We start from the raw sequence: 27,674 nt of genomic DNA, 5'->3' as shown, positions 1-27,674 counted from the left end.
GAAGACATAGGCAACTACTTTGAAGACAATAAGATTCACTAAGATACCCATTCTGGTTTGACTATTGTCTTCTTTGGAAGTCCTGTAATGTTTACAATGCCTAAGTTTTATTGGTCTTGTTCTCTACTGTTTTGTCCAACTTTATAATATCTAATGAGATAGACAATTCTTTTTAAGGAAACAAGGGACAACGTTGATAACCATTGTTGATAAACTTGTACTCTGTTCTACACCATGTGCTATGTCTATCCTTGGTATTGACTGACAGCTTTGTTTTGCCATATCTGACTGTATTCTTCCCCCCCCCCCAAAAAAAGTAATAAGCACTAAGGAGTAATGAAATCCAAAGTGCGTGAATTTTGTTGTAAAAAAGAGAGGGAAAAAAAAAAGAAAAAGAGCTCTAACGGATATAACAGCAAGTGTGTTTAGGGGTGTTAAATAGCTGACTATATCAATGTTTTTGGATCATTGAACACAGCTGTTTGCAGTCTACCTGTTTGAATGTCCACCTTGTATTCTTTGATACTGTGATTTGAGGAACTATTTTCAAGATGATAATATGTAATATACTAACAGGTGATTTCTTACTGTTATGTTTTTTTTGTTTGTTTGTTTGTTTTTGTTTTGTTTTTTTGTAGTTCTGTATTACGTGTACCCTTACACCACTTTGGTTTGTTTTGTGTTTTTCTCTTTTTTCTCTTAAATTAAAAAAAAAAAAAGAAAGTTTAGGCATCAGCTGTGAAGATAATGAAATTTATTATAACGCCCATTCTCGTTGACTTTTATCTACTTTTGAAGACCTACAATGTCTCCAATGTTTTGGTTTTGTCGGTTTTGTTCTTTACTGTTTTGTTCAATTTTATTATAACTAATGATATAGGCAATTCTATTAGAGATAGCGGGAGGCATTATGGTAACCATTGTTGATCACCTTGTATTATGTTTTTACATTATCTATTATGTCCACCCTTTTGACTTGACCGATTCTGTTCTGTTATGTCACATTTGGTTTTACTCTCTTCCAAAAAAGTAATAAGAACTGTGGGAGCAATGAAACCCAAAATGTGTAATAGTCATTGTACAAAAGAGAGGAAAAGAAAGTGCTCTAAACTATATAACTGCATGTATATTTAAGTGTATAAGATAGAAAATGATATCACAGAGTTTTATTGGATCATTGAACAGAACTGTTTGCAGTATCATTGTTGGAATGTCCACTTTACAAGCTTTAATTCTGTGACTTGAACAATTATTTCTAAGATGACAATATGTAATCCATTAACTAGTGATTTCCTACTGTTCATTTTTTTTCTGTAAATCTGTATAACTTGTACCCTTTCTCTGCTTTTTTTTTCTTTTCTCCTTGAATAAAATTTTAAAAAAAAGAAAAAAAAGGCTATTCACAGAAATAATTAAGAAAAACTTCCCAAACATAGGAAAAGGAAAAGGTACTCAGATGTATGAGGCATACAGAATTCCAGCCACCTACAACCAAAACAGAACTACACCCAGGCATGTAATAATCAAGACCCCAGAAATCCAATATAAGAACAGAATATTAAAAGCTGTCAGAGACAAGAAACAGATCACTGACAAGGAAAATCCATCAGAATTATGGCAGACTTCTCCGCACAAACCATCAAATCAATAACAGTGTGGTGAAGTAATCCAAGCCTTGAAAGAAAATAACCTCCAGCCCAGATTGATGTATCCTGTACAACTGTCCCTAGAAATTAATGGAGAAAAAGATGCTTTCAAGATAAAGAGAAACTGGGGGAATTTGCAACCACCAATCCAACTCTACAGAGAATACTACAGAACATTCTAAAGAGAGAGAAAAGCACCAGGATTTCAGGAATAGTTGCAGAGAGGCCCCAATGAATGGAGCAAAAAGTGAAATGAAGAAGACAGACAATTAATGACAGAACAAGAGCATAACAAAAATGAGGCAGAGAAAGTTGGATATAATTTCTAATATAGATGGCCTAGATACACTAAGTTAAGGGAAGAAAGAGAGAATCACAGGCAGAGTGGATCAAGAGGTAGGGTCCACCGAGATGCTCTTTATAGGAAATATAATTAATCTGAAGAAGGGTCTATGGACCAAAATCAAATATGAGAAAACAGAACTCAGTGTGACAGGGAACTAGAGAGTAATCAGGGTAACTGGACCAGTATTTATGAATAGGTTGAAAAGATAGGCTTTAATAAGTAAAGAAATACAACTAGAAATCAAGTCTAGGAGTGAGAATGTTTGGAAACACTTAGGTAAATAACAGGTTGCCCCCCCCCAATAAAAAACTGAGAGTGTTGGGGAGACCCAAAAATACACAGTACATCCTATGGAGTGAAAGGGAGGAATAGTCTTTTAAAAATAGCAGAAGATATTGCTAATAGTGTATCAGAAATTAAAACTCTTATTACTTGCACCACTCTGCTTGGATGGAACTTGTTCCATCCCAGTTTGTATAAAAGCACTGGGTCTGGAGGCACAGAGAGCTGTCTTGAAGATATAAGGATATAGCACAGTGATCATCTTCCTATTAACTTAATCTGAATCCTTGTATGACTTATACTGTTGTATCATGACTGATCTTAGTTAAATCTGATTTGTTTGATTGCTGCTTATTATTGACACATTTTATTCAAAACTGTTAGTTGATGGTATCAAGTTAGAGAGTATAGACAATTATACTGAAAATGACAACGATTCACTACAATACCCATTCTGCTTTGATTATTACCTGTTTTTGTAGCTCTACACTATCTACAAAGTTGTATTTCTATTAATCCTGTTATGTACTGATATATTCAATTATACTTTATCTGATGATATAGCGAATTCTGTTGATGATAACAAGAGACAGCACAGACCATGGTAGAACTTCTTATATAGCAGTTTTATATGTCTTTTTAGTTTTATGTGTCTATAGGAATATGTTTAGTTCTGTCCTGCTTTGTTCTGTTTCTCCCTCTAATATAGAAAGGATAGAAATACATGTTAAGACTCATGCATGCGTAAAACCTATAAACAGTTTATGAGAACTGATCTTATGACACATGATGAAATGAACAAATACTTCGAAGGAAACAAAGGGGCACTGCAGTACCCAGTGCTGATTCCGGAGTGTCATGATGTGAAATCCAGCAATACTCTTAATCTTTGTGCAGAATGATTTTAATCTGCTATGTTTTGTTTGGTCTCAACATAAATGAAGATATGGATAAATGCGTACAACTCTAAGTGTATAGGATTGATAGCCATATTACTTAGTTTTTGTTGGATAGTTGAACAGAACTTTTTGCAGTCTTCCTGGTTGAATTGCCATTTCTATGTTCCACTTTTTATCTTGAACAATTATTTGTGGGGGGACAATATGTATACATCATCTAGTGATTTATTACTATTTTTTATTTTCTTTGAAAATATGTAATATTTCTGCCCATTTTCTGTTTTGTCTTTCTTTAAATAAAATTTATTTTAGAAAAAGAGGTGACGACATAGCAGTAGATAACTACTGTGGGGCACTACTCATTTTGTTTGCTACCTTTGACCTTCTTTCAAAGATCTGCCCATGGCCACTTCCTCTAAACTTCTCTTGGACAGAAAGTCATTGCTTCCTTCTCAGAACTCTGCTGTTCTTTCTTCCTGCTCCTCCCGGGACCCTTATAATGCATTGACCAGTGGCACAACAACAGGTACCTCCAGGAGACATTGGGCATCCATGTCACCCAACTCCTAATTTACATACTCTGTGTAGCATTCCATGAAGTACATGGAGTGACTCCAGACCAGCTCACTATACTTTGAAGGATCGCTATAATACTTATGAGGTAAAGGCAATATGACTTGCTTAGGGTCACTGAAAATAAGTGAAGGCAACATCTGAACCCAAATCAATACTTCTCCAAATGCTCCTCTCCCATGTTGTAGGCACAACCTGTACAAAACTAAGGAGTATTAATGGTTTCTAACCTGGAGAAGTCCTCCAAGAGCCTCATGAATTCATAGGTGAAGCTTTTGCAAGGTAGTTGGATTATAGGTGTTATAGCTGATTGGCTCTTATCAGGTGGGGTCTGCATGTTACAGGTGGGTCACTGGGAGCACAGCTAGAATTTATGTCCTGGCTCTTCCATCGACTCATTTTGCTTCCTGTCCACTGAGTCATGCCTCTGTCTTGCTTTGGAGCCTGCTAACTATAGACTGAAACCTTTGCAAACTCTGAGCCAAAATAAACTTTTCTTCCTTGAAGTTGTGGGTATCAGGTATTTTGTCCCAGCAATGAAATAAGTGATCAAGACAAAAGGAGGGTACGGTAAGCAGCCAGCCTCCTCCTTCACGACGCACACATGTTCCTGACTCAGCAATCCAGAACTCTTCTTATCAGAGTGTCATGCTCCTCATACACATCTCACACTTGTTTCTCTTTCTCTGTGCTGGCCTAAATCTTGGGGTGATGCATCAAGAAGGAACATATCAATATGATCTCTTCAGGTGAGTCTGATCCATCCCTGGGGAAGATGACTCATGATCATAGTGCCAGGCTAGAGGTCAGAGCTCATATTTCTGCCAGTCACCTTGCGAGGTGTGTAAGAAAGAAGGGAATTAAACCTGAATCCTTTCATTCATTGAACTAGCATTTACAGAGCCTTCCAGTTGTGCCTAGACCTGGTGCTGAAGTCACCAAAAATGAGTAATACGTCCCCTCATGCTTATGTGATGTCAGAACTGAGACTCTGACTTCATCTCAGTAACCTTGGTAAAATGAGGTGGGGGAGAATGAAGTCTGACCAGAGTCACATCCCCTTCAGAGCTCAGAGGACCCAGAAACACGAAGGTGAACAGGGTAGTGCAAGAATTACTGGCTACTCCCTCACTTTCCAATTTGAGGAGGAAGGGACATTCAGGGTGCTGGATGAGGGAGCATCAAGGGGACTGGTTGGTGGTTTCCTTTATGTTATCACTCGGGGGTAAAACAAGAAAAATGTCATTGCTCTCTTTTTCTGCTTTTATGCTTTTTATACTCTTGGAGTGACATGACAACAGAAGAGAGAGGTCTCACAAGACATCCCTTTTCAGTCCTTTGACATTTCACTGGGGGAAACTTGCAGTCTGCTTTGATGCAAGAGTGAAAACCAAGCTGGCAAAGTCTGGAGTTCTCATCCATGTCGACAGTAGTGGTTACATTGGCACAAGTTTGGGCTCCATCTCCTGGGCCTGAAGAACTGGTCCTGACCTTTGTGGTAACCTTTTCTCTGGCTGGAAGCACTCAGCAGAACTCCAAGTGTTGGTCAGCAGGAATGTTGAACTTGAGTTTATGGGCCTCAAAAAGGTTGCACAGCTCCTCCATGTAGTGCTGGTGTAACCGGTTCACCTCCTCTTCTGTAGGCTGCAGGGTCTTCTGTACCTCGATGGGCTTCCCCACTGCAAGGCACAGAGGTGAGCAGGGGTCCACAGGAGAGCCACAGGGGTCACAGGAGCCCTTAGAGCAGGCCATTCTGCAGGAAAGTGTTCTTACTGCTATCCCTTCTCACCCTAATTTCAAGTGATAGATCCTGAGGTAGTGGGGCAACCCCAAGTTTCTGATTGATTTATCAATGGCCAGCTTTCAGTGTGTCAGGCAGTATGCTGTGTGCTTAACATGTGTTCTCTCTTAAAATCCTATGGGAACAAAACCTGTCACTATTCCTGCTAGACTGGTGAGGCAATGTGGGTCAGAGAAGATAAGTGCCTTGTTTCAGGTCACATAAGCAAGAAGCTATAGCAGGCTTTAAACCCTGCAGGTGTTCTCCTGGCCTCCAGGTTCTCTGATTCTGGGGGTCCACCATTGGCAGTCTCTCTATTTCTAGGATGCAGGAGACTCAGAGCCCAGATTAGCTCTTCTTCCCCTACTCTCCTGCATCTTGACCTGCAGACCCCAACCCTTCACACTGGGGAGTCAAAAAGATGTAACCTTCCTCTTGCTCTGCCTGGCTAGGAAGGCGGCTCCTAAGTTCATTCTTGAAACATGACTGGAGGCAGCAGCAGGATTAAAATTCATGGAAGTATGGTCACGTGATTCAGAGAACATCATGATGTAGGGGATTCCCAAATTTGTGATCAACTGATAAATAAATGCATGGGTGGAGATGAGACAAGTACTCCTTTTCTATGAAAAATTTGTCAGAGAACCTTCATTGGAATCCAGCAAGAAACCAAAAAAGGAGCCAAATTAATAAAAATTAATTAATGAAAAAGATGGGTATAACTTTATGAATATAAACTCAGATTCATTTAGCACAGGAAGTTGTCTCAGGCTTTAATTCAGAACCTGTGAATTTCTAATTTGCACACAAGGATTATATGGTTACAATGCTTTCCTGGTATCTGGTTTCTCCAAATATGCCTCATTAGGTCCACTGGTTCAGATTTAATCTTCCTTCTCTGGCATAATAGCAAGTCAGATCCTGATTCAAACTTGAACTTTGTTATTCAAAAGGAATCTGATCATTTGAAAGCTACATAATTCTCTGAGCCTCAGTTCACCATCAATGAAATATTTGTGAAGAAAGTAATAAAAATAATGGAAAAATAATGAATGAAATCCTGTTTCAAAGGTTATTAGGATAGACTGAGCAGCTGCACCTAGGCCAGGTGTGGTCCCTGGCCCATTCCAGGGTTTCAGCAATCAGTAGTGACTATGGTTCTTTCTGTGTCCTGCACCTCCTGGCCTTGGTCTTGGCTTACCTATGGTGGTGATAGGATGACTGTAGGGCATCAAACCAAAGCTTGACTGGAAGATACCACGGCCAAAGAAAAGTGGGAAGCTGAAGCCCACAGTGTTCTGCAGTTGATTCTGGACACGGCGCAACCAGGAGCCAGGAAAGTTCTGAACCTGGTGAAATAGGTCATTCTCCCCGAAGGAGAAGATTGGCACCAGGGCTGCCCTACATACAGGGGGAACAAGAGATGGCATAAACTACAAGATCACTCAGCTTCCCACAGGGACGCAGTGACCAGGAGTGGGAGCAAAAGGCTGGAATCAAGCACCTGGATCAGCTACCAGACCTGGCACAACCCCCTCCCTGAAATGGTGTGTCCTTTCAGCCTACAACTTCCTACTTGAATCATGACAGCACCCCAGAGTGCTGTAGACAATACTCCCTGGGATAAAACACCTGAATGTGTCTCCCAGAAAAATCTCTCCCATACTAGCTGGCTCATGTTTCTCAAATATGCTTCAATCCAAAGCAGGGTAACATCTCTCCCAAATGTTACCAAACTCATTTTTCCAGATCCTGTTAGTCTCAGCTCTTGTGCCAGTTTTGAGGAAAACATCTACTTCTCATGAGTCCCATTGATCTCTGAGACTCCCTCATGGAAATTTCTTGAGGCTTTTGGGTATGAAAAACTAAAATATAATCTTCATTGTGAATGGACCAAGAGTCTCCCAGCCACATTAGAATCTCTGATGGTCTTTGCTCTTTTCTTACCAAAATATAATCCTTGCCAACCTCAAACTGAACCCCAAATGCTGTCCCTGAGGTCCCATACCCATGGGTCAGGGCAAGCTTGATGAAGCCCTTGCGTTTCCGCAGTACCAGCCTATAGGATCCAGGCCTGGCATCCAGTATCTCCCTAGCTCCCCCAATGATGATGCCCAGCAGGTTCCCATTGCCCTTCCTGGTCAGAATGTGAGTGGCACTCTCCTTGTCTGCGGAGACCAACCCTGCGGGGAGAAGAATGTGTGATGAGAGAGCAAGACTGTGAGGCAAGGGGTGATCCAAGTAAGAAACCACCAGTAGCATAAGAGACCCAGGTCCCTCCAGAGGACCCCACTTCAGGCAAGAGTCCTGCCAGCACAGTGCTGCAGGGAGTTCTTTGGATCTGGCCTCCTTCATATGCTTTCCAACTATGGAACTGTTGGAAACCTCCCCCCCAAGATGCCCTGCCACTCATGCCACCAGCCTCACCTTCCTGAGCTTCCCTAGTTAGGGAGACTCACCCGCAGTCATGATGTAATCTCGGAAGAAGGGCATACGGAAACACAAGTTCAGCGTCATCAGATGCGGGCAGATGCCAGGGAAGAGCAAGGAGAAGCCTGTGCTCTCAGTGCACAGGTTGAGGAAGGCTCCAACCGCCAAGACTCCATGGGGGTGGAAGCCAGCAATGTAGTTCCGGGAGGGGTCCAGCTCAGCAGTCTTGATCAGCTGCAGGGACAGCAAACTGGTGAAACAAACCAGAGCCTGTGTGCTCTTCCTGACTCAGCCACCCAGAGCACTGGATAAGATACTATGCTGTGTGAGCCTCAGGGTCTTCATCTTCCTGTCCCTGCCCTGGTTTCTTATGCAGACAGTCACACCATGGTGCTGGCTGTGTTACAGGTTTGGCACTGGCTTTGGGCAAAGTTTTTCCCTCTCATCTCAGGCTTCTCCTCGATGAGTGCCTGCTTAGGCCACAGCACCATGCAGACCTCTGCCTTGTGTGTGCAGCCCCATCTCACCACAGGTGCCCTGTGCCCTCTCCCACTGTTGGGATGACTGGAATGCTCCAGTGCCTGCTGCACTCAGGACACACAGAGCACCCACACTGTGGGCTTATCACTCACCATGGCTCCAGGGAGCCAGCTGGTCTGTTAGCCCCATTTCACCGCTAAGCATACTGGTACACAAAGGAGTTAAGTACACAGGACTCTAGGATCTGAGTTTGTGCCCTCTTGCTGAGCACAAAGAAAGCACAAGAGTCAGAAGCCTTTGCCCAGACCAAGGACACCACCTGGGCCTCAGGGCTGGGTCTGGAACTTTCCAGTGAAACATGTGAGGTCCAGGGCCTCAGGCCCTCTGCTGGGAGAAGGTGGTTGCTACCTTTGTAGCTGTCTTTGGCTGCCTCGGGTCCTGTTGGGCTCCTAGGTCACTTGGCAAATTAAAAATGTCCAGCAAGTAGCACCTGACTCAGTAGGTCTAGTGCTGGCCTTGGCATGGGACTGTGTGTTTCCCGAGTGCATAAGCAGGGACTGGGCTCCTTCCCTGTCTCCTCCTCCCATGACAAAAGGTTGGATGGAAAGCCTTCCGTGTTCTCCCATTCCCTGGCAGTACCTCTCTTACAGGCTGAACCCTTCAGCCTTCCCTACTTTTTATCAAAGTTCTCAGGCCTGCCCACCCTCTCACCTTGCTACAGCCATGTAGTCATTCAACAGACTCCCTCAGACACCTACACACATTCCCTCAACCCTCAACGGCACCTTTTCCCCTAGGCCTACACCTTCTGAATCAAGCTGCACCTGGTGATCCTCTTTAGTTTATTTTGCTTCATGGTCCATAACCCACTGTATGTTCTGCAACTGAAGGTACTACAGAATTGTAGACGTACAGCCTGTGCCAGATCCTAAGAAGTGGAAACGGGACACAGTGTGGGAGGCATTTCCCACCTGCTCAGTGCCACCTGGAATACACCGATTTGCTTCCTCCTCAGCACCCTGGGAGGGAAGTGTTGATATCACTACCCCAGGTCACAGATGGAAGAAACTGAGACACACAGCAAAGTTTCTCCAGGTCACACAGCAGTGAAGAGGCGGAGCCTGGGTATGAATCCAGGTGACCAGGCTCCATGTTTATGTAACCCACACAGTCTGCTCTCTGTGGGCATCGCTGTAGGCAAGGGGGTGGGGTTTAGCAGTGAGCACCGGTACAGGGACATGGCTCATGACCAGGACACTGGAACAGTGAGGGGAAACAAGAAGCAGGTGAGGTTTTCAGCTGCATTAAGAAATAGGTTCTGCTCCTGGGAAGACTCCAGTGAGCATTTTGGAAGCAGCAGAGTCCAGAAAAAAAATGACTGATGTCAGGGCCCAAGAGTAGAAGAGAATGTGCGCTGGGCATGGTGATGCACAACTCTACTGCCAGCACTTGGGAGGCTGAGGCAGGAGGATCCTTGCCAGTTCAGGGTCAGCCTGAGCAACAAAGTAAGCTCAAGACCAACCTGAACTGCACAGTAAGACTCTGTTCAAAAATACAAAAAACAAAGAGCCGGCATGGTGGCTCATGCCTGTAGTCCCAGCACTTGGGAGGCTGAGGCAGGAGGATCATTGCAAGTTCAAGACAAGTCTGGGCTACAAAGTGAGCTCAAGGCCAGACTGAAGTGCATAGCGAGACCCTGTCTCAAAAACACACACACACAAAAAGAATAGAGAAGAAGGAAGAGGAGTCAAAATGGAAAGTTTAAGCCCCAGACGGGGCAATCGAGAGCACTGGTTTTCAATTATGGCAAGTTCATTACCTTCTGCCCCCTGCTGGGGACATTTAGTAGTATCAGCAGGTAATTTAATAGTATCTGCAGGTAATTTTGGTTGCAACAACTGAAGAGAAGATGATGGTGCTTGGAGTGAATGGACACTAGAGTTGAAGACAGTCCCCACAAAAAGAGTTAACCAGTTGCAAATGTCAGTGGTACCAAGGCCGACAGAGCCCCCAGGAGGAGGACAGGGAGGTGCAGTGGCAGGGAGGTTGGGGAACAGTTCCTGTCCTGCCCCACGTCTGGCTGTGACCATGACTAGCATGTTGAGGGCAGCATTTCCTGACTCTTGGTCATAGACCTGGTCACAGAACTCAGCCCCCACCCCATCTCAAGGTCTCAGCCTGTGTGGACAGTATTTGTGCTGGATGATGAAACCTCTGCAGCTAGGGACTCCCAGCTCTTGGGCCACCTTTGGCCTGGAGTAGGAACAGCTTTCTTCACTCAAAGCCTAGCCTGACACTACCATTAGCTCTTTAGGAAATTGATGGGCAGCATCTCAGTAGCAGTTTCCTAATTTGGCTTGGAATTCCATTCTTAGAAGCTATTTCCTAAAGTCACAGTGAGAAGTAATAAAAGTTCAGAAACTATCATGGGAGGACTGCACTGCATGCAAGGGACAGGGAGTGGAAGGGGAGCTCAACAGAGCTAAGGTCACTGACCTTATGCTGAGTCCAAGGGCACTGCATGGCTATGCTGTAAAGGTGTACAAATGGGAGGGAAAGTGTCCTAGGAAGTCTGGGCCAGAGCCCAGCCCTGCAGTGCCCAGCTCAGGTGGGGGCCAACCAACGTAAACAGCCTTTGCCCTCTACTGGCCGCTCCGTGGTACTGACCATGTTTGGCAGAGGTGTTCCAAGAGGTGTAGAACAAACCTGAAAACCTGTGCAACTAATTTCTGCAAAAGCAACTCTAATGTCCTGCCATTGTCAGCAGTGCAGAGGTTAAGAAACTTCTTCAAGGGTTGGAGAGGGAACAGAAAGGCCAATGCCACCTCCTCAGCATCCCTTCCATTAGCCCTGCAGATAAAAATGTCCTTTTGCACTCAGGCTATACTTTCTCAGGGGAAGCCTGATAGTCCCAGCACAGAAGTGGGGGAGCACCAGCCTGGAGAGATGTGAAGCAGGGAAGAGAGTTCATGATCTCAAAGCTCAGAGGTCCAGGGGTAAGGACGGGATTCTGCTCATGACACACTCCTGACTGCTGTTGGGATCCAGCAAGTCCTGACTTGTCTTTGCTGACAGGATCCCAGGAGTGGACTCTGCAGAGGAAGCACATTTGAAGGGTGAGGAAAACTGCCCCCAAGGGAGACTGTGATAACTCGGACCCTGGTATGAAATTCAAGGAAGCAAGAAATTAAAATTTGGGAAGCAAAGGCTTTATTTCCAGGCCTGGTGACACAGCCTCCAGGAGCCAATTTGGAGATTGCCCCTCACAGCTAAAAGTCAGGTCTTTTATCGTGTAAATCCACAAAACAGCTGCTGGTCACACAATGTAAGGAAGGGGATGGGGGTGTGACGCACTACAAAGCAGAAACAGCAATTGCAAGTCTCCCTGCATACCAGTAAGTTTAGATAAGAAGAAATCTTGTTTTTCTTAGCAAAGAATAGAGAAGTCTAACAGCAATTAACAACCTTAGTTACCTTACTTTAGCACTATAACTGTTATTTGTAGAGGGCAACAATGGTTAACATATCAATTAGGTAAGATTTTACAATTCTTTACAGAGGAGATCATTGATTAACATATCAATCCTTTGCCCAGAGGGAAAGGAACACACAGGTATTGCTATGCTATAAATGAAGCTATTACAACCTAATGTAATTAACACAATTTGTGACCGACTGCCAGTTAGAGAAGGGGGTTGTCAGGAGCTATTACCTCAGGCCTTTGTTTTATGGCCTTTTGGGAAGTTAAAACTTAACCTAGTTAGATGGGAAGGGAGAAGGGGAGGGAAAGCAGCAGGTGGCACTTATACAGAACAGACTTCGGCGCGATAGTTAGGGGGCCTTAGGTTATAACAAGACTCCCGTGTTAGTTCAGGTGATCTGCCCTTCGACACCTATGACCTGCATGAACCCATGATGGATAATCAATCTCAGCCAGTCCACTCTCTTATCTGGGCCTTCCCTCTTGGCCTTCGCCCTGGAGACCCAACTCACAAAGCTATAGAGGCTACAGCTGGCACCCAGATCTTTCCAGGCCTTGTGAGGGCCTAGGACCTGTACAAGGAACCCAGACAAGATACCTGATTTTGATGCAAAGTGCCTGGGATTCAGGCAGTTGTTTAACCTCTATGAACCCATTTCCTCCACTCTCTCCCCAACTGGAGACCTAATTCCTGGAGAGGCAGGAAGAGCTGGGTTTGTGGACAGGCTGAGAGAAGCCAGGCAGAGGAGAAGGCACCAGGCTCCCAGAGACCCCTCCCACCATAGCCATGCCCAGAGTTCCTCAGAGTCCCATTGACTCAGTGAAATAATACTGAACCAGTGTCTTGAGGACTGGCCAGTGCTTTGCCTTCTTTGTCTCAACTGCATAAATGCTACCCCGGAAGTGTCTGGCAACATTTCCATTTTACAGGTGACAAAACAGGCTCAGACAGACTCTGCAACTCACCCAAGGTCACACAGGTGCTATATGGCAGACCTGAGATCAGAATCTAGTGTGTCTGGTTCCAGAGGTCACATTTCCTCTGTTCTGTTTCCAAAGGAGAGCCAGCTGTGCCTGCCTGGCCTCTCTTGTGTCTCCAGGATCTTCCTATCCTATCCCTTCTGGCAAACAAAGCTTTTGCTGCCTAGATTAAATCAGGATTTGGTATGTCTGGACTCATTGGAAGAGTCTGCTCAGTCAAATCTAGGGCTCTGATCCATTCAGAACCAGTCTTCAAGTCCAGAGCCTGGGGTTCCAATAGGCCAGACACCCAGAAATCTGAGGGCACTCACAGTAGGAGGACATGTCTGCAAATTGGATCCAAAGGGAGCCTTAGGCTCAGAACTGGACAAGGCCTTGCTCATGGATACACGGTATTAAGAGGGAGGGACAGGACAGAACTCAAAAACTCTGATGTCTCCATTGCCTCCTCCCTTAGACGTGCTAATGCAGACTTCAGTGTTTGCCAGCCAACTTGCTATGTGACACTGGCCTCACCTGTGTTCCTCTCTGCATCTCAGCCTTCTCATCTGAGGATGTAAATAGTCTCTGAAGGCCTATATTATCTGTAACCCAAACCTGGGCTGCTGATGGATTTGTGCTTTCATAGTTCATGCTTTGGACATGATGAATCCCACAGAGCTCATTCAAATCCTCTCACTCGCTGGGAGGGATTTAGTACAGGGGCATAAGTGCCTGCCTAGTAAGCGTGAGGTTGTGAGTTTGATCCTCGGAACAACAAAAAAACTCCTCTCATTGGCCCCATATTCCAGTAGCTCTGAAACCATGGCCAGAGACAAGCTGGACCCTACCCACCCCAGCCACATTATGGGGGAAGCACAGGCTCCTGTCTCCCAGCCTGGTGCTCTGCTCACTCTTTACAGGGCCACTTGTCCCACAGAGAGGTGGAGGTCCGGGTCCCCTCTGCCCACCTCAAACTAGCTCAGTACTCACCGAGACCGGGAAATAGTCCTTCATGTACTTCCATATGACCCAGCGCCTGAAGAACTCTACACGCCTGCCCCCCTGCCGTGGCTTGTCTCGGTCCAGGGACCACCAGAAGGCGTACAGTACAGTCAAGAGCCAGAACCTAGTGAACAGGAGGCCCACGAAGACCCCGATGCAGATCAGGCCTGGAGACAGAAGCAGAGCATCAGGGATCCCAGGTCTATGAAGAAGACAGGGACACTCCCCAGACCAGAATGTCTCTGCCATGAGGCCTGACCTGGCAGCACCATTCTGTCCAGTCCTTGACCCCAGCAAGAAGCCCAGTTTTTTCCATGCATCTTCCATGAAGTAGTTGTGAGTGCTGAGAGGGAGCACAGCCAACCCAGGGCCACTCTGGTGCATGGGTTGAGCCCAGGTGGACTCCAAAATCATGCTCCCACCCCACCACATCCAGTACCTGGCTGCCTGACTCCACCTGTCACTCCTTCACAGGTCCTCTTCCACTCAGGCAGTCTGCATTTGCCAGCTGCTCAGTACTGGGGGCCTTGATTGGATTAACTCTTCTACTTCCTATCTTTGAGGACTCAGAAAGAGAGACCCTTTTCTGCCCTGTTCCTGTGTGTCCACTCTCTGCCTCATTCTACTAAAGATAAGTGTGGCTGGGTTCCCTTTTCTACTAAAGCCCTCCATGGCTTCTCCATAGCCTCACAGCACAACCAGAGCAGCTCAGCTGGCATGGACTCCCCATGGCTCACCCTGTCCGCTCCTGCTCTTGTTCCCTCTCCTGATTCTACACCCAAACCTCTGGCCACATGCACCTGCTCAGAACCTTTAGGCCACCAAGCTCCCTTCTTTGCCTCCAGTGCCCTTTCCTAGTGAAGGAAGAAGGCAAGCTGAGGTCAGCCCTTGCCTGCCTATGTGTAGCAGGGACAGGCCCAGCCCCAGCAAGGAAATCCTTTCTGATCCTTGCCACAGCTAATCCTGTTTGATTTCAGGGTCAAGTGACATGTGGGCCATCCCTAATCTGATGCCAATAGAGTATGAATCCCAGAGAATATCACTGTCCCCACACCATTCACTCCATGCATTTTTCCACTTCATGTTTATTCCAGTCCCATGCTGGGGATTGAACTGTGGGACTCAGGCATGCAAGGCAAGTACTTTATCTCTGAGGTGCACTCCCACTACCCATCCTCATACTCCTAAAGAAGGCCAGCTTCTGGTGGTCCACTTGGAATTAGAGAACTGGCAGCCTTCCTTGAAGAAGCAACTTTGCAGCTGGTCTGAATGGTAGTGCAGGTTCAGAATCAGCAGAGGTAGGCTGGGGCCCCCAAACAGTTGCTCTGCATGGAGCACCTACAAAGTGCCAGGTGCTGGTAATCCGTGTGGACCAGGACCAAAGAAACTTTCCACGGTTGCACTTGGGGCATTTAGTTTTTGTTTTGTTTAAAATTGTTCATTCTGGTAAAATATTTATGAAATAAATTTAACATCTTAACATCTTCAGTGACATTAAGAACATTTATAATTTGTGCAACCATCATCACTGTTACCACCAGAACATTTGTAGGTATCCCAAAGAGAAACTTTGTCCTCATTAAATAGAAACTCTTCATTCCCCTCTTCCTCCTACCTCTCGAAACCACCATTCTATTCTCTCTATAAGTTACCATAATCCTTGACCGCGTATAAGTGGGACTATGAATTATTTGTATTGTTTTGTTTTGTTTTTGAAACAGGCTCTCACTATGTAGTCCACACTGGCCTTTACCCTGTGCTGATCCTCCTGCCGCAGCCTGCCAAGTGCTGGGCTCACAGGCTTGCACCACCATCCCGGGGAGCATTTGTCTCTTTAGAATGTCTTGCTTTACTCTGCATGTCTTCAGTTTGTCTTTGCAGCAAGTGTCACAACTTCTTTTTGAGGCTGAATAATACTCCACAGTAGGTATATACCACTTTTTGTTTATCCAGTTAGCCCCTGATTGACATTGTGGCTGCTTGCATGTTTGTCCTTGTTTGCAAACATTTCTCAGCCTTTCACTAGTGAAATAGAGAGAGGCTTCCCATACCAATGCTGAAATGGGTGACTCTTGAGAAACAGGAAGGCAAGGCAATTGGAAGTCTGCATTCCCCAATCCCCTCCTCCATGCAGCCAGCCTTCTTTCCAGCCTGCAGCTCTTGTCCTGTGCTAACCCAGCCTCTATCATCCCAAAGGCCTTGACTTTTTCCGAGGGGTGGAGAACAGTGAGGAGCCAAAGCAGGTCAGGTGTTGTTTACATTTTTGTTTTCTTAAATATTTTATAATGAATATTTTCAAAGAGAAATTTGCAGAAGAGTGGAACTGAAATGTACATGAAACAGGACATTCACACACGCACAGGGGAGGGAAGGACCTCGCTGATCTGGAGGAAGCTGATGGGATGCCAGCAAGCAAGGATAGAAGGCAGAGAGGCTTAACTTTTGTTCATTTTTTGAAATTAAGTATAATTAATGTCCTTTACAATAGCATCCAAAGAATTGAAACACTGAGGAGTCATTCTAACAAAAGAAATAAATTGTCTATACATTGAAAACTATAGTACACTGAAAAAGGAGATGGAAGAAGATATTAGAAAATGGAAAGATGTCCCTTGCTCGTGGACAGGAAAGACCAACATAGGGAGAAGAGCTCTACTCCCAAAACTGTTATACAGATTTAATTCACTCCTGATCAAAACATCATAGAGCTAGATAGAACATTCCTAAATTTCATATGCAAACAAAGACACCTAGAATAACAAAAGCAATTCTGGGCAAGAAGAGCAAGTCAGAAGGCATCAAAATGTCTGGTCTGAAATTATATTGAAAAGCTACTATAATAGAAATCAGCATGGTATTTGCAAAAAAAAGAAGACCTGAGGGTTAGTGGAATAGAATACAAGATGTAGAAAACTACAAACACACGAAACCACCTTATCTTTGATGAAAGAACCAAATGTGTTCACTGAAAAAAACATACTCTGCTGGAAAAACTGGTTTTCCACATGCTGTAGACTAAAAGTAGATCCATGTCTATCACGATGCACTAAATAAAAGTCTAAATGGATCAAAGATCCAAAACAGAAACACTAAATCTACTGAAAGAGAAAATAGGTAGAAATGTTGGAGACATAAATGTAAGCAGAGACTCCGTGAACAAAACCCAGACCCATGGGAAATACAACTAAGAACTAACAAGTGAGATCTCACCTTATCAAAAAGCTTTTTCCCTTGAATAAACTGTTTTGAAATTTTGTCTTAGCTTTCTTCTTCTTCTTCTTCTTCTTCTTCATCTATTTTTTCTCCCTGAATTAAAATGGTTTTGTTAGAGAAAATAAAAAGATTTGGACAACAAAAGAAATCACCCACAATGTGAAAAGACAATGCTGAATGGAGAAAAGTGTGAAAAGACAACCCACAGAATAGGAAAAAATTATAGCCAGTGGTCCTTCAGAAAATGACCTAGAACACACTGAGAACTAAAAACAATCAAGCCCCTAGCCAGGCATGGTGGTGCATGCCTGTAATCCCAGCACGCAGGAGGCTGAGGCAGGAGGATCACTGCAAGTTTGAGACCAGCCTGGGCTACAATGTGAGCTCAAGGACACTCTTATCTTCATAACAAGACTCTATCTCTAACACACACACACACACACACACACACACACACACACACACACACATCCGGTCCCCAATATTCAAAGAACCAATTCAAAAACGAGTGTCTGACATGAATACGCACTTCTCAGATGACATAGAAATGGCAGATAGATATATGAAAGAATGTTCAACATCAATAGTCATTCAAGAGATGCAACTTAAAACAATGAAATTCTAACTCCAGAAAGAAGAAACTCAAGAAATCAACCAATTACAAATGCCAACAGGGCATTTGTAACAGGGGGAAAAAAGAACCCTTCTCCACTGTTGGTGGGAATGTAGACTGGTACAACCACCGTGGAAATCAGTGTGGAGATTTCCTAGAAAGGTAGGATTTTAGTAGTGTCTGCTTGGCAAGCGCAAGGTCCTGAGTTCAATTTCTGGCATCAAAAACAAAACAAAACAAGACAAAAAACTAGAATTACAGGTCCCATTCAACCCAGCTATTCTTCTGTGAATCTTTCTAGAAGAATTAAAAACATCACACTACAGCAATATATGTGTACCCATGTTTATAGCAGTACAATTTATAATCCCTAAATCTTGGCTAAAACCTAAATGTCCATCAACTGAGGGATGGATTAAAAAGATGTTTTTTAAAAAAATAAAATGAAGTATTGCCCAGTCATAAAGAAAGATAAGCTTGAGACTTTTATAAGTAAATGGACACAACTTGAAACCATGCTCATTAGTAAAATATAACAGATCCACGCATATGTTTAAACCTCATATTGACTCACTACTGTGAGATCTGAAAAAGTAAACAAGATCCAAGATGTGTAATAGATATTGTGAATTGGGAGGAAACTATTCAAGAAAAGAAAAGTGGTGATGGAATAAAGGCAAAGGAAGGGAGGGAAAAGAAAAAATTATATATAAATGCAAGATGATTAAGATAATTGTACAGCTGGTTTCTCTTGGTTCATTCAGGGGAAAGTTTTGTGTTGTAATTTGCTAGAACATATTTCATGCCTGTATTGTGTACTCTCAAGAAATACTGAAAAAAAATACTGAAAATATAACAGTATGCAAGGTGTTTATTATTGTTATTCTTCTACTAGCCTGTTTTAAAACTATCTTTTATTGTTATTTTTAAATTTTTTCTGTTTAAAATAAAATGTGAAATGATAAAATTTTACACATATATTTAATGTAAAAACATATATTTAAATGCAAAAAATAATGACCCAACCTAAGACTTTCTCCCCCTGGTCAAAACTCAAAGTCTGTGGATGGGTCTCAGTTGAAGAAAACCAGCTCTACAGAGTTAAAATTGTTAATGGCACCTGGTTAATGATATCTGGAAGGTGAGATGGTAGGAAGCCTTATTTTAAGGTCACACACTGTGTTTGAATGTGTTATAGTATACATTACTTTTGCATTCAGAAAAAAAATATAGTTACAAAGAAACAGAGGGTATTTACTGTTGACCAGAAGACACACGTGTGACACTGTGCCCAGGCCACTCCGACCCTGGGCTCACCCAAATTGCGGGCAGCAGGCAAACCCTGAGTGGGTGTTTCGGGAATTTAAGGAAGCAGACACCTGCTATCACGTACTCCTGACAGACCTGAGGGGGAAATATTTAAAGCCCATGTTAGGGGCCCAAAGAGGGAGGAAACGATTGGCTAAGGTCACACAGCAAGCCTCTTCTCCTCACATCCCCAGGCCTTCCCCCAAGTGCCTGAATTTGGTGAGGGCAGCCCACCAAGCGTGAATGGGACCCAGCACCCACCTGCCCTTCATCTTCCTCTCTACCAACACCTGCTGCTGGTGCCCAAGGATTCGTAGCCTCTAAATAACTTTTGAATCTTTTGGGATCCTTCCACCTCCTCACTTCCAGCCCCTATACCAGAAGTTGTCCTTAAAAACATTTTAGATCTCGCAGCTTAAATTGAAGGATATTGCATAGTTAGGTACTTCACAGCCATTTAAAGTATAATGCTTTTAAGAATGTGAAAAGCCATCTTAGACTTGGGCTAGACAAAAGTAGTGACCTATGAGCCCTACCTTGGTGACCCATGATCTAGACTGAGTACTGCCTGTCTCTGTTCTCCCACACTCCAAATACAGCAGACACCTGTGAGGCAGGCATAAGGACCTTTAACACAGAGCTTCAACTCTGTTGCTGCATTCAGGAGGCTCCCCTTTGCTCTCAGCACAAGGACAAGGGATGAGGGAAGCTCTAGTCTTAGCACAAATGGGCCCAGACCCTTTTCCTCAGCTGCCCTCCATCCAGTTCTCCACACCTAGCTCTTCTGTGACTTTTGGGGTTGTTCCTGACTTTCCCAGCCTTCTGAATAGTGAGGGCAGGCTGGTGCCATAGGCTTGCACTGCGGGTTTGGGCACAGGCAGTCAGACATAGTCCTGTCCTCCAAGGTCACAGGAGGTAGCCTTAGCACTATGCACCACAACCCCGTAGATCCCTTGGTCACATCCCACCTGCTTGTGGGCCCCACTGCACTTTGACTTGACTGGGCTTAGGTCTCCCTCTCCCTGCTGCCTTCACAGTCTATACCTCCACCCAACACCCCTGCCTCCTCTCCTCCCTCTCTCTGCCTCCTCAGCTTTTCCTCCTTTGCTGAGAGTAGAAGCCCAGGATTCTAATCTGCAGCCTGAACCTTTAAGGAATTCATCTCCATTCATCTGCAACATGGAGATAAACTACCTTTATTTAAATGTTTCAGCAGGTGTGTTGGTGCATGCCTGTATTTTCAGCCCTGGGAGCTGAGGCTAGAGGATTGCAGAGTTTAGGGCTAATCTGGGCTAAGAGACCCTGCCTCAAAAAGCAAAAACAAAAACAATATAATAATATAGAAAGCAAAATAATTCACATCCCTTAGGGTGGAGATGCAGATCAATTAGATCAGTTAGAAGAGATAGTAGGGACACAGAAGGCCTGCTTGGCAGGGATGAATCTTTAGCTACAAAACTTTGAGGAAGTTCTAATAGAGATCTACTGACCAATGTGTGCATGGTATGTCAACATCTTAACAAGGATGGTAGAACTTGTGCACAAACTGAGCCCCAGCACTGTGGGTAGAAATTTCTCCTGTCTGGTGGCAGAAGAGGAAAGTAAGACTCTCCTACATTCCCAGTCACTCCTTCTCAACCCACTGTCCCAAGTTCACCCTGAAAAAATTCCCTTCCGCAGTGGAGTGACAGAGGGATAACACACCCTCCTGCATGAGGCCAGCCCAGGGCTTCACCAAATCTGTGCTGGGCAAAGGCAGCATCTGTCCTCAGCTCACTCAAAATGCCCCAGGAGGGCAGCTTCCTTATTCAATTCTGCAGATGAGGAAGGAGAGATCACCAGAGTCTGCTCCTTGTTCCCCTCTTCCCTTCCCAGCTTGTCCCTTTCTGAGACTGAAAATGAAAACCCATCCTGTGCCAGTAGCCTGAGGAGCAGTTCCCAGCATCACCAGAAGCTCACTCACCCAGAAACAGACTGTAGCAGGGTCTCCTCCCAGACCAAGGAGGAGCACGAAGCACAGCTGAGGAAATCCCAACTCTGCACAAAGCCATAGGTGATCCTACCCACCATCAAAGGCTGCAGGCAGAACTAAGCTGGCTCTGCAGGTCTGGACTCTCAGCATAGCAAAGCCTCTACAGGGTCGTCACTATCAATGCGCTGTGTGCACTTGTGGCTGTTCTGCCCCACCCAGAAAACCTATATGTCCAGTCTTCCCAGCCGGCCTTACCCAGGACCAAAAAGGAGAAGATCCACTGTAGGACTGCAAGAGTCTGCAGCCTGCGCTCCCAAGGCACCAACAGAGGCGCAAACTCCACCATGCTGGCCAAACTCAGGCTGTGAGGGCTCTGCTGAGCTGCAGGCTGTGTGAGCCTTTTAAGGATAGGGCCTTATGCTACCTGGCCCCACCCAGTAGTGACAAGTCCTTGTCCTGCCCAGGCAGAGCCTGGTTTCCTACAAGAAACCTTTGAGTCCATGCCCTGGGGCCTGACTGAAAAAGGCACAAGAAGGAGCAGTCCAGCCCTTATCAGCCTCCATCCTAAGGACTTATCTGCAGGGGTCACTTAATTTGCTCTTCATGCAATTTGGCAGGTGCTTCCCCAGGCATGGTACAGTGTCTTCTGCTCAGTTACCTATCTTTAGCTTGTTTCTTCTCTCCTACGTCCATTGTTCCTCTCCAGGAATATACCACAATAGCTTCCATCTAGAAGTCTCCAAGCCCATCTCCTCCACCTGCTACCCACTTCTTTGCTCATTGCCCAGAAGAATTCTTAGAAGGGCTTTCTGTGCTCATTGTTTTCCCAGATCACTTCCCATCTGTCCACTCCTACTCCACACTGGTATGTTCTGTACGTATGGTACTGTTTTGACAGATGAAAAATGAAAACAGAAGCTCTCTGAGACATGGGCTTCCAAACAACTCCAACCTCCTGATGGAAATCAGAGGATTCTTACTTTTTTTTATATCTTTTTTTTGTCTTTTTCTTTTTTATCAGTACCAGGGATTGAACTCACGACTGCCTGCAAGGCAGGCACTTATGCCGCTGCCCTAACCCAGAGGATTCTTACTTTAACAAAGGTATTTGAAGGGTTCTTGCCCTAGTAGAAACTACTGTACAGTTATGACATGGCCTAACATGACTGAAGACCAAAGTTGGAACACTTGCCACTTCCTGCTTCTTTTTCATCTCTAATTACAGCTCCCTTCCTGTTTACATGCCCAGAGAATTCCAGTTGGTTCCTCACACATCAATATCTGCCCTATGTGCCATTTCAATCAGAGAAGAATCATAGAGGTCTGTGCCTTTCTGTATCTGGTTGAAGAACACAGCTCAGTTGACATGGGTTATGTGCTTCTTCCCACATCCACAATCAGTAAACCTATTTATTTTGTACTTTTACTTCTCTATTATGCCAGAATACTCTAACAGTGTTAGTAATTTGTGTGACATTGATTATTAATAAAACAAAAATCAGGAAGTACGCTGCAATGGAAGTGCTGCATATTCTGGATCTCGGTTACATTGTTGTTTTATCAGTGTAGTGGCGTGTTGCACAGCACACAGCTTCATTCAAACCACCTGTATGATATTCCACAAAACCACCTTTGATGAGATTGCCAATGGCCTCCTGGTTGCCTGGGTCAGTAATCAGACCTCATCGTGACCTAGTAGACATGGTTCATTGTTCCCTTTACCTGAAAACCATTTGGCCCATGGAACCAACATTCTCCTGGGTTTCTTCCTAGCTCTTTGGCTAGTCCTTCATGGTCTTCTTTGTGGTTCTTCATCTTTACCTCATTAAATGGTTAAGCTTTCCCACACCCAGTTCTTGGGCCTTCTCTGTGCTCTTCACATTCATTCTCTTTGAGACTCATTTAATCTCATTATACTAGTTACAAGGCAAGGACTTCTGAATAAGCATCCACCTCTGACTTCTCCTTGCCCCCTTCTCCATATCTGGGTGACTACTACCTCCATCACAGCACACTGACAATTAAATCTGATTTCTTCCATTGCCCATACCAGTTCTTCTTCTACCCTTTTTCATCCAGGAAAGGGCAACTCCATTGCTGCAGTTGCTTGTGCCCAAATCAGCCACACTAGATTGTTTCTGTTACTCTCCATCCACATCAATCATTCAACATGTTATGATGGTTCTTCTAAATCAATCCTTCTAAATATAAACTTTGATCTGAGGTGCATTAAGTGTGTTAGTTAGTTTCCCATCACTACAACAAAATACTTGAGGTAATTAGCTTATCCCACTTCATGTTTGACTCCATTGCTTTTGGACCTGTGACAAGGGAAAATATCATGGTAGGACCATGGAGGAGAGAAAAATCCTTCACCTCATGGCCAGAAAGCAAAAGAAGTAAAGAGGAAGGGGCTGAGGTTACACATTCCCCTTCAAGACAATGGTGTCAAGACCTAAAGCCTTCCTCCTGAGCCTTATCTCTTAAAAGTTATATCACCCTCTATGTCATCAGCTTGGGGACAAAGTCTTTAATATTCAGACCTTTGGGGAGACAGTTATTGAGATCATAGCATTATATATTCAGAAAAATCATGAATGCAAGGAGTCATGCATTTTAAAGAGTGAACACACTCATGCTGCCACCTCTCTGATCAAGGAGCAGAACATCACCAGTTCTCCTCACACTGCCACCAGTTTCAGAGCCTCTCTGCAGTTTATCGCCACCCTCGTTTGTTTTTAAACTTTATAAAAAGTGAGTCATATAGTACCTACTATTTTGAGAGTGTCTTATTTGCTTTTGAGAGTCATCCACATCACATGGATCTCTAGTGCATTTGTTCTCCTCTCAGTGTAGTATTTCATGGTGCAGATATGCTACCATTTATCCATTTTGTTCCAGAGAAGAATTTGTTGTTTTTGTTTGGTTTTTCAAGAAGATGAAACCAAGGAAAACAAAATAAAACAAAACCAATCAAAGCAAACCCAGTTACACAGGACTTCAAAGCAATATGAACTCAACAATAGTTCCCATAATGCTCTTGCTGTCCCCAAACTAGCTGCAGATACCCTCAGACATAGTAAAAATCAAACAGAACAAAATAGAATAGAACCAACAAAAACAAAACAATGAATGTAACAAAGAACTTCAAAGCAAGACAACAGTAAAGTCCAAAATGGCTACCACAATATATCTTGCTCTCATTGAAATAGCTGTTCATGCCATCAGATATCACAAAATCAAACAAAACAAGACAGAACACAATCCAATCCAACATAACAATGAAAATGATACAGGACTTCAAAACAAGGTAATAGGGAATTAACAATGGATACCACCCTCTGAAGGAGATCCTCCCTAGATGTCACACTGTGTACCCCTATCCTCTGAATAGATGATCAGACCACTGACCCGAGGCCTGCAAGGTCAATGAAACACCAAAGCATCACAAGCATCAAATTGCATTTCACTTCAATTGCTGTCATCACAGCCCATGTTCTCTGGATCAGCTGGTTGCTTCAGGGGCATGGTGGCAGGGCTTGGCTCTTCTTGTTTGCCAGGCCATGTACTGGAAAGGGCTGGCGTCTGGCTGTCCCCAAGCCAGCAGCAGCGTGCACATGGTGCTGGTTCTCGGGGAGGGCTTGCTTCTTGGTGAATCCTTGTCCTCTACTCCTGCAGCCCACAAATGGCACTGACTCACAGAGAAAGGCTTGGGTCTGGTTGTCCCACACTGGTGATGGCCTGCGCATGGCACTTGTTCCCTGCACATCTTTTCCAATGTGAGGTTTCTTAGTTCCTTTTCATCGTGCTGCTCCCCTAATGTATCATTCACTCTGCTCTAGAATTATCTTGCTCAATTTTTAGTTGTTTATTTTTTATTTTAAAGAGAATAAAACAAAAGAGAACAGAACAAAGCAAATCAGAACAGAACAATGCAAGCAACACAGCACTTCAAAACCAGACAACCCGATATTAACAGTAGCTACCACCATAGTATTTCTTTTCTTTGAAATAGTTAACCATACCTTCACATACCATAATATCAAGCATAACCAAATAGTATAAAACCATTCAAGAGAATGAATGAATTACAGGCAATTCAGAACCAAATAACATAAAATGAACAATGGCTACTATAATATCTCATTTTCCTTAAAAAATCTGTTAATACTATCACATAAATTAAAATCTCATAAAACAGAACAGGATAGAACCAATGGAAACAGAAGAACAAAATTATGGTAGTTCCTCAAAGCAGGATGATAGTAAATCAACAATGGATGCCATAATATCTTGTTTTTTTCAAAGTAGCTGTTCATACCATCACACATAATAGAATCAATCAAAACAGAATAAAACCATTCCAACCAATGAATGAAAACATTTATAAGACTTCAAAGCAATATAATTGGAAACTATGACTGCCATAAAATCTTTTATACTCTTACCATTTCCTATACTAGGGAGACTATATGGTATTAATGTGCTGCTGTAATCATAGATGTACATATATCACTGTGGTATGATGTTTTTAGTTCTTCTGGGAATATGCCCATAAGTGGAATAGCTGGGTCAAATGGGACTTTCAATCACAGCTTTTTGAGGAATCTCCAGACTGACCTCCACAGTGGATGCACCAGTCTTTACTCACACCAACAGTGCAGGAGAGTTCCTTTCTTCCCACAGCCTCTCCAGCATTTGTTGTTGGTAGACTTCTTTATCCTGACCATTCTTTCTGGAGCAAGATGGAATCTCAGTGTGGTTTTAATTTGCATTTCTCTAGTGACTAATGATAATGAATGTTTTTTCATGTATTTATTTGCCTTTCTATTTCTTCATCTGAGAACTGTGTGTTCATCTCAGATGCACACGTTTGGACTGGGTCTTTGAATTTTGGGAGTCTGATTTTTTTTTTAATTCTTTACATGTTGTAGACATAATTCCTTTGTCTGAGGGATAGCTCACTAAGATTTTACCCCAGGATGTGAATTTTCTTTGCACTATGCTGGAGATTTCTTTTGACATGTAGAAATATTTTAATAAGACAAGATCCCAGTTATTGATTCTGGGAAGGGTTTCACTTGTGGTTTGATTCTTGTTTATGAATTCTCTACCTACCCCTATGTCTTCAAGATTTTTACCTATTTTGTCTTCCAACAGATTTACTATTTCTGTTTTAATGTTTAGATATTTGATCCATCTAGACTTTAATTTAGTACATGGTGATAGGCATAGGTCTAGTTCTAGTTTTTGCCATCTAGAGCCAATTTTTATTAAAGCACCATTTATTAAAGAAACCATTTATTATTGGGTCTGGCTGTCCCCCAATGGTAGCAGCTCATGCATGGTGCTGGTTCACAGGGAGGACTTGCTTCGTGGTGAATCATGGTCATCTACTCACTGCAGTCCACAAATGGCACTGACTCACAGGGAAAGGCCTGGGTCTGATTGGCCCCTGCAGTGCATGTTACTTATTACCTACAAATCTTTTCTAATGTGAGGTTTCTTAGTTCTTTTTCATCACTCTGCACCCCTTATGTATCATTCACTCTGCGCTAGAGTTATCTCACTCATTTTTTACTTGTATATTTCTTGTTGCACCATCTTCTACCCCAACATTGCCTACAAAATTCTTTGAGTGCCCTTATGATCTTGCCCACCTTATTTACCGTCTCCATTCCCTAGAATGGTGTTTGACACATAGCAGATACCAAAACCAAAACAGAACAACAAAAGAAACACAAAACCTTAGAACTGTTGAATGGATGATGTAATCAGACAAGAGTGTGAAGGGGCCAGTGGGAAGAAAAGCAGTATCATTGTCAGAAATGAGATAAGAAGGAATGAGATAGGATAGACTTAAAGTTTGTACAAGCTTAGTTTTACAACACAACAAAAGAGCCAACAGGGAAATTATGAAAGACATTGGAGACAGGTGAAATGAGATGATGGAGATAGGAATATCAATTTGAGACACATCCTTAGCTTTGAATGCATTTATTTATCCATCAGGCTTCTGGCAATGTATCTGTCTCTTCATCCATCTCCCTATATATCTATGCATTCATTCACTGGTTCACCCAACAAACTGCTGAATAAATTATGAGCCTAGTCCTAGAAACTGGATAACGTGGGCAATAGACAACCACAGTCCTCAAAAAGTCCATGTCTGGAGAGAATTAGAGCATAATGAACATAAATGTAGAACAGATTCTACTAAGTACTACTACAAGGGAGCCATAAGTGCCTTATACAGTGTATAATTGAAAATACGTGAGTGAAAACAGAAAATATGAGATTGGGTCAAGCCAAGAATTAAGGAACACTGGACAGGAATAACTGATGAGCAAAGAAAGAAATAGGCTAGGGCAATAAGAGGAAAAACAGGAGAGAAATTTTAGGAAAAATTGGGAGCTTTAGAACTGGTGATAGCCTTATTTCTTATGAGCAGAGAAACTTTGGAAAAATGATTTCTTTATGCTCTCTTAACCTCTCCGGGAAATAGAAATATGAGTATTGAGCTCATAGCAATATTGTGGGGTAAGTTCTGCTTGATGCATAGCAGGGGCTCACTGGTGGCAGTGGGGTGGTGGTGGTGATAATAGTAATGGTGATGCTGCTCCTGCCACTGCTGCTGCTGAGCAGGTGATAGCGGTGGTGATGATGGGTGTAATAATGGTGATGGT

General features: G+C 43.6%; 1 protein-coding gene across 1 annotated transcript; it reads right to left on the bottom strand.

Annotated features, from left to right (window-relative positions):
- Positions 1-752: 752 nt before the first annotated feature.
- LOC134477691 (2-acylglycerol O-acyltransferase 2-like) lies at positions 753-21,361 on the bottom strand. The gene is made up of 6 exons (XM_063256479.1): positions 21,244-21,361; positions 13,871-14,049; positions 7,986-8,190; positions 7,535-7,709; positions 6,728-6,927; positions 753-5,425 (listed from the first exon to the last, which is right to left on the bottom strand). Exons 1-6 carry the CDS (start codon positions 21,332-21,334, stop codon positions 5,271-5,273), a joined length of 1,005 nt encoding a protein of 334 aa, XP_063112549.1. The 5' UTR covers positions 21,335-21,361; the 3' UTR covers positions 753-5,270.
- Positions 21,362-27,674: the final 6,313 nt, after the last annotated feature.

This window comes from Cavia porcellus, unplaced genomic scaffold (assembly GCF_034190915.1).
Source record: "Cavia porcellus strain 051 isolate PalLab524CR breed Dunkin Hartley unplaced genomic scaffold, mCavPor4.1 scaffold_9, whole genome shotgun sequence".
Classification (NCBI taxonomy): domain Eukaryota; kingdom Metazoa; phylum Chordata; class Mammalia; order Rodentia; family Caviidae; genus Cavia; species Cavia porcellus.
Note: the sequence above shows the minus strand (reverse complement) of the source record. Positions and strands in the feature narration are given on the sequence as shown.

What these genes read in the sequence shown, in the direction of transcription:
- LOC134477691 (XM_063256479.1), bottom strand. Translation starts at nt 21,334, where the DNA reads ATGGTGGAGTTTGCGCCTCTGTTGGTGCCTTGGGAGCGCAGGCTGCAG. An exon ending in AGATTACATCATGACTGCGG is followed by an intron (nt 7,710 to 7,985) that starts GTGAGTCTCCCT and finishes TTCTCCCCGCAG; the next exon opens with GGTTGGTCTCCGCAGACAAG. An exon ending in AAGCTTGCCCTGACCCATGG is followed by an intron (nt 6,928 to 7,534) that starts GTATGGGACCTC and finishes CCCTGTATGTAG; the next exon opens with GGCAGCCCTGGTGCCAATCT.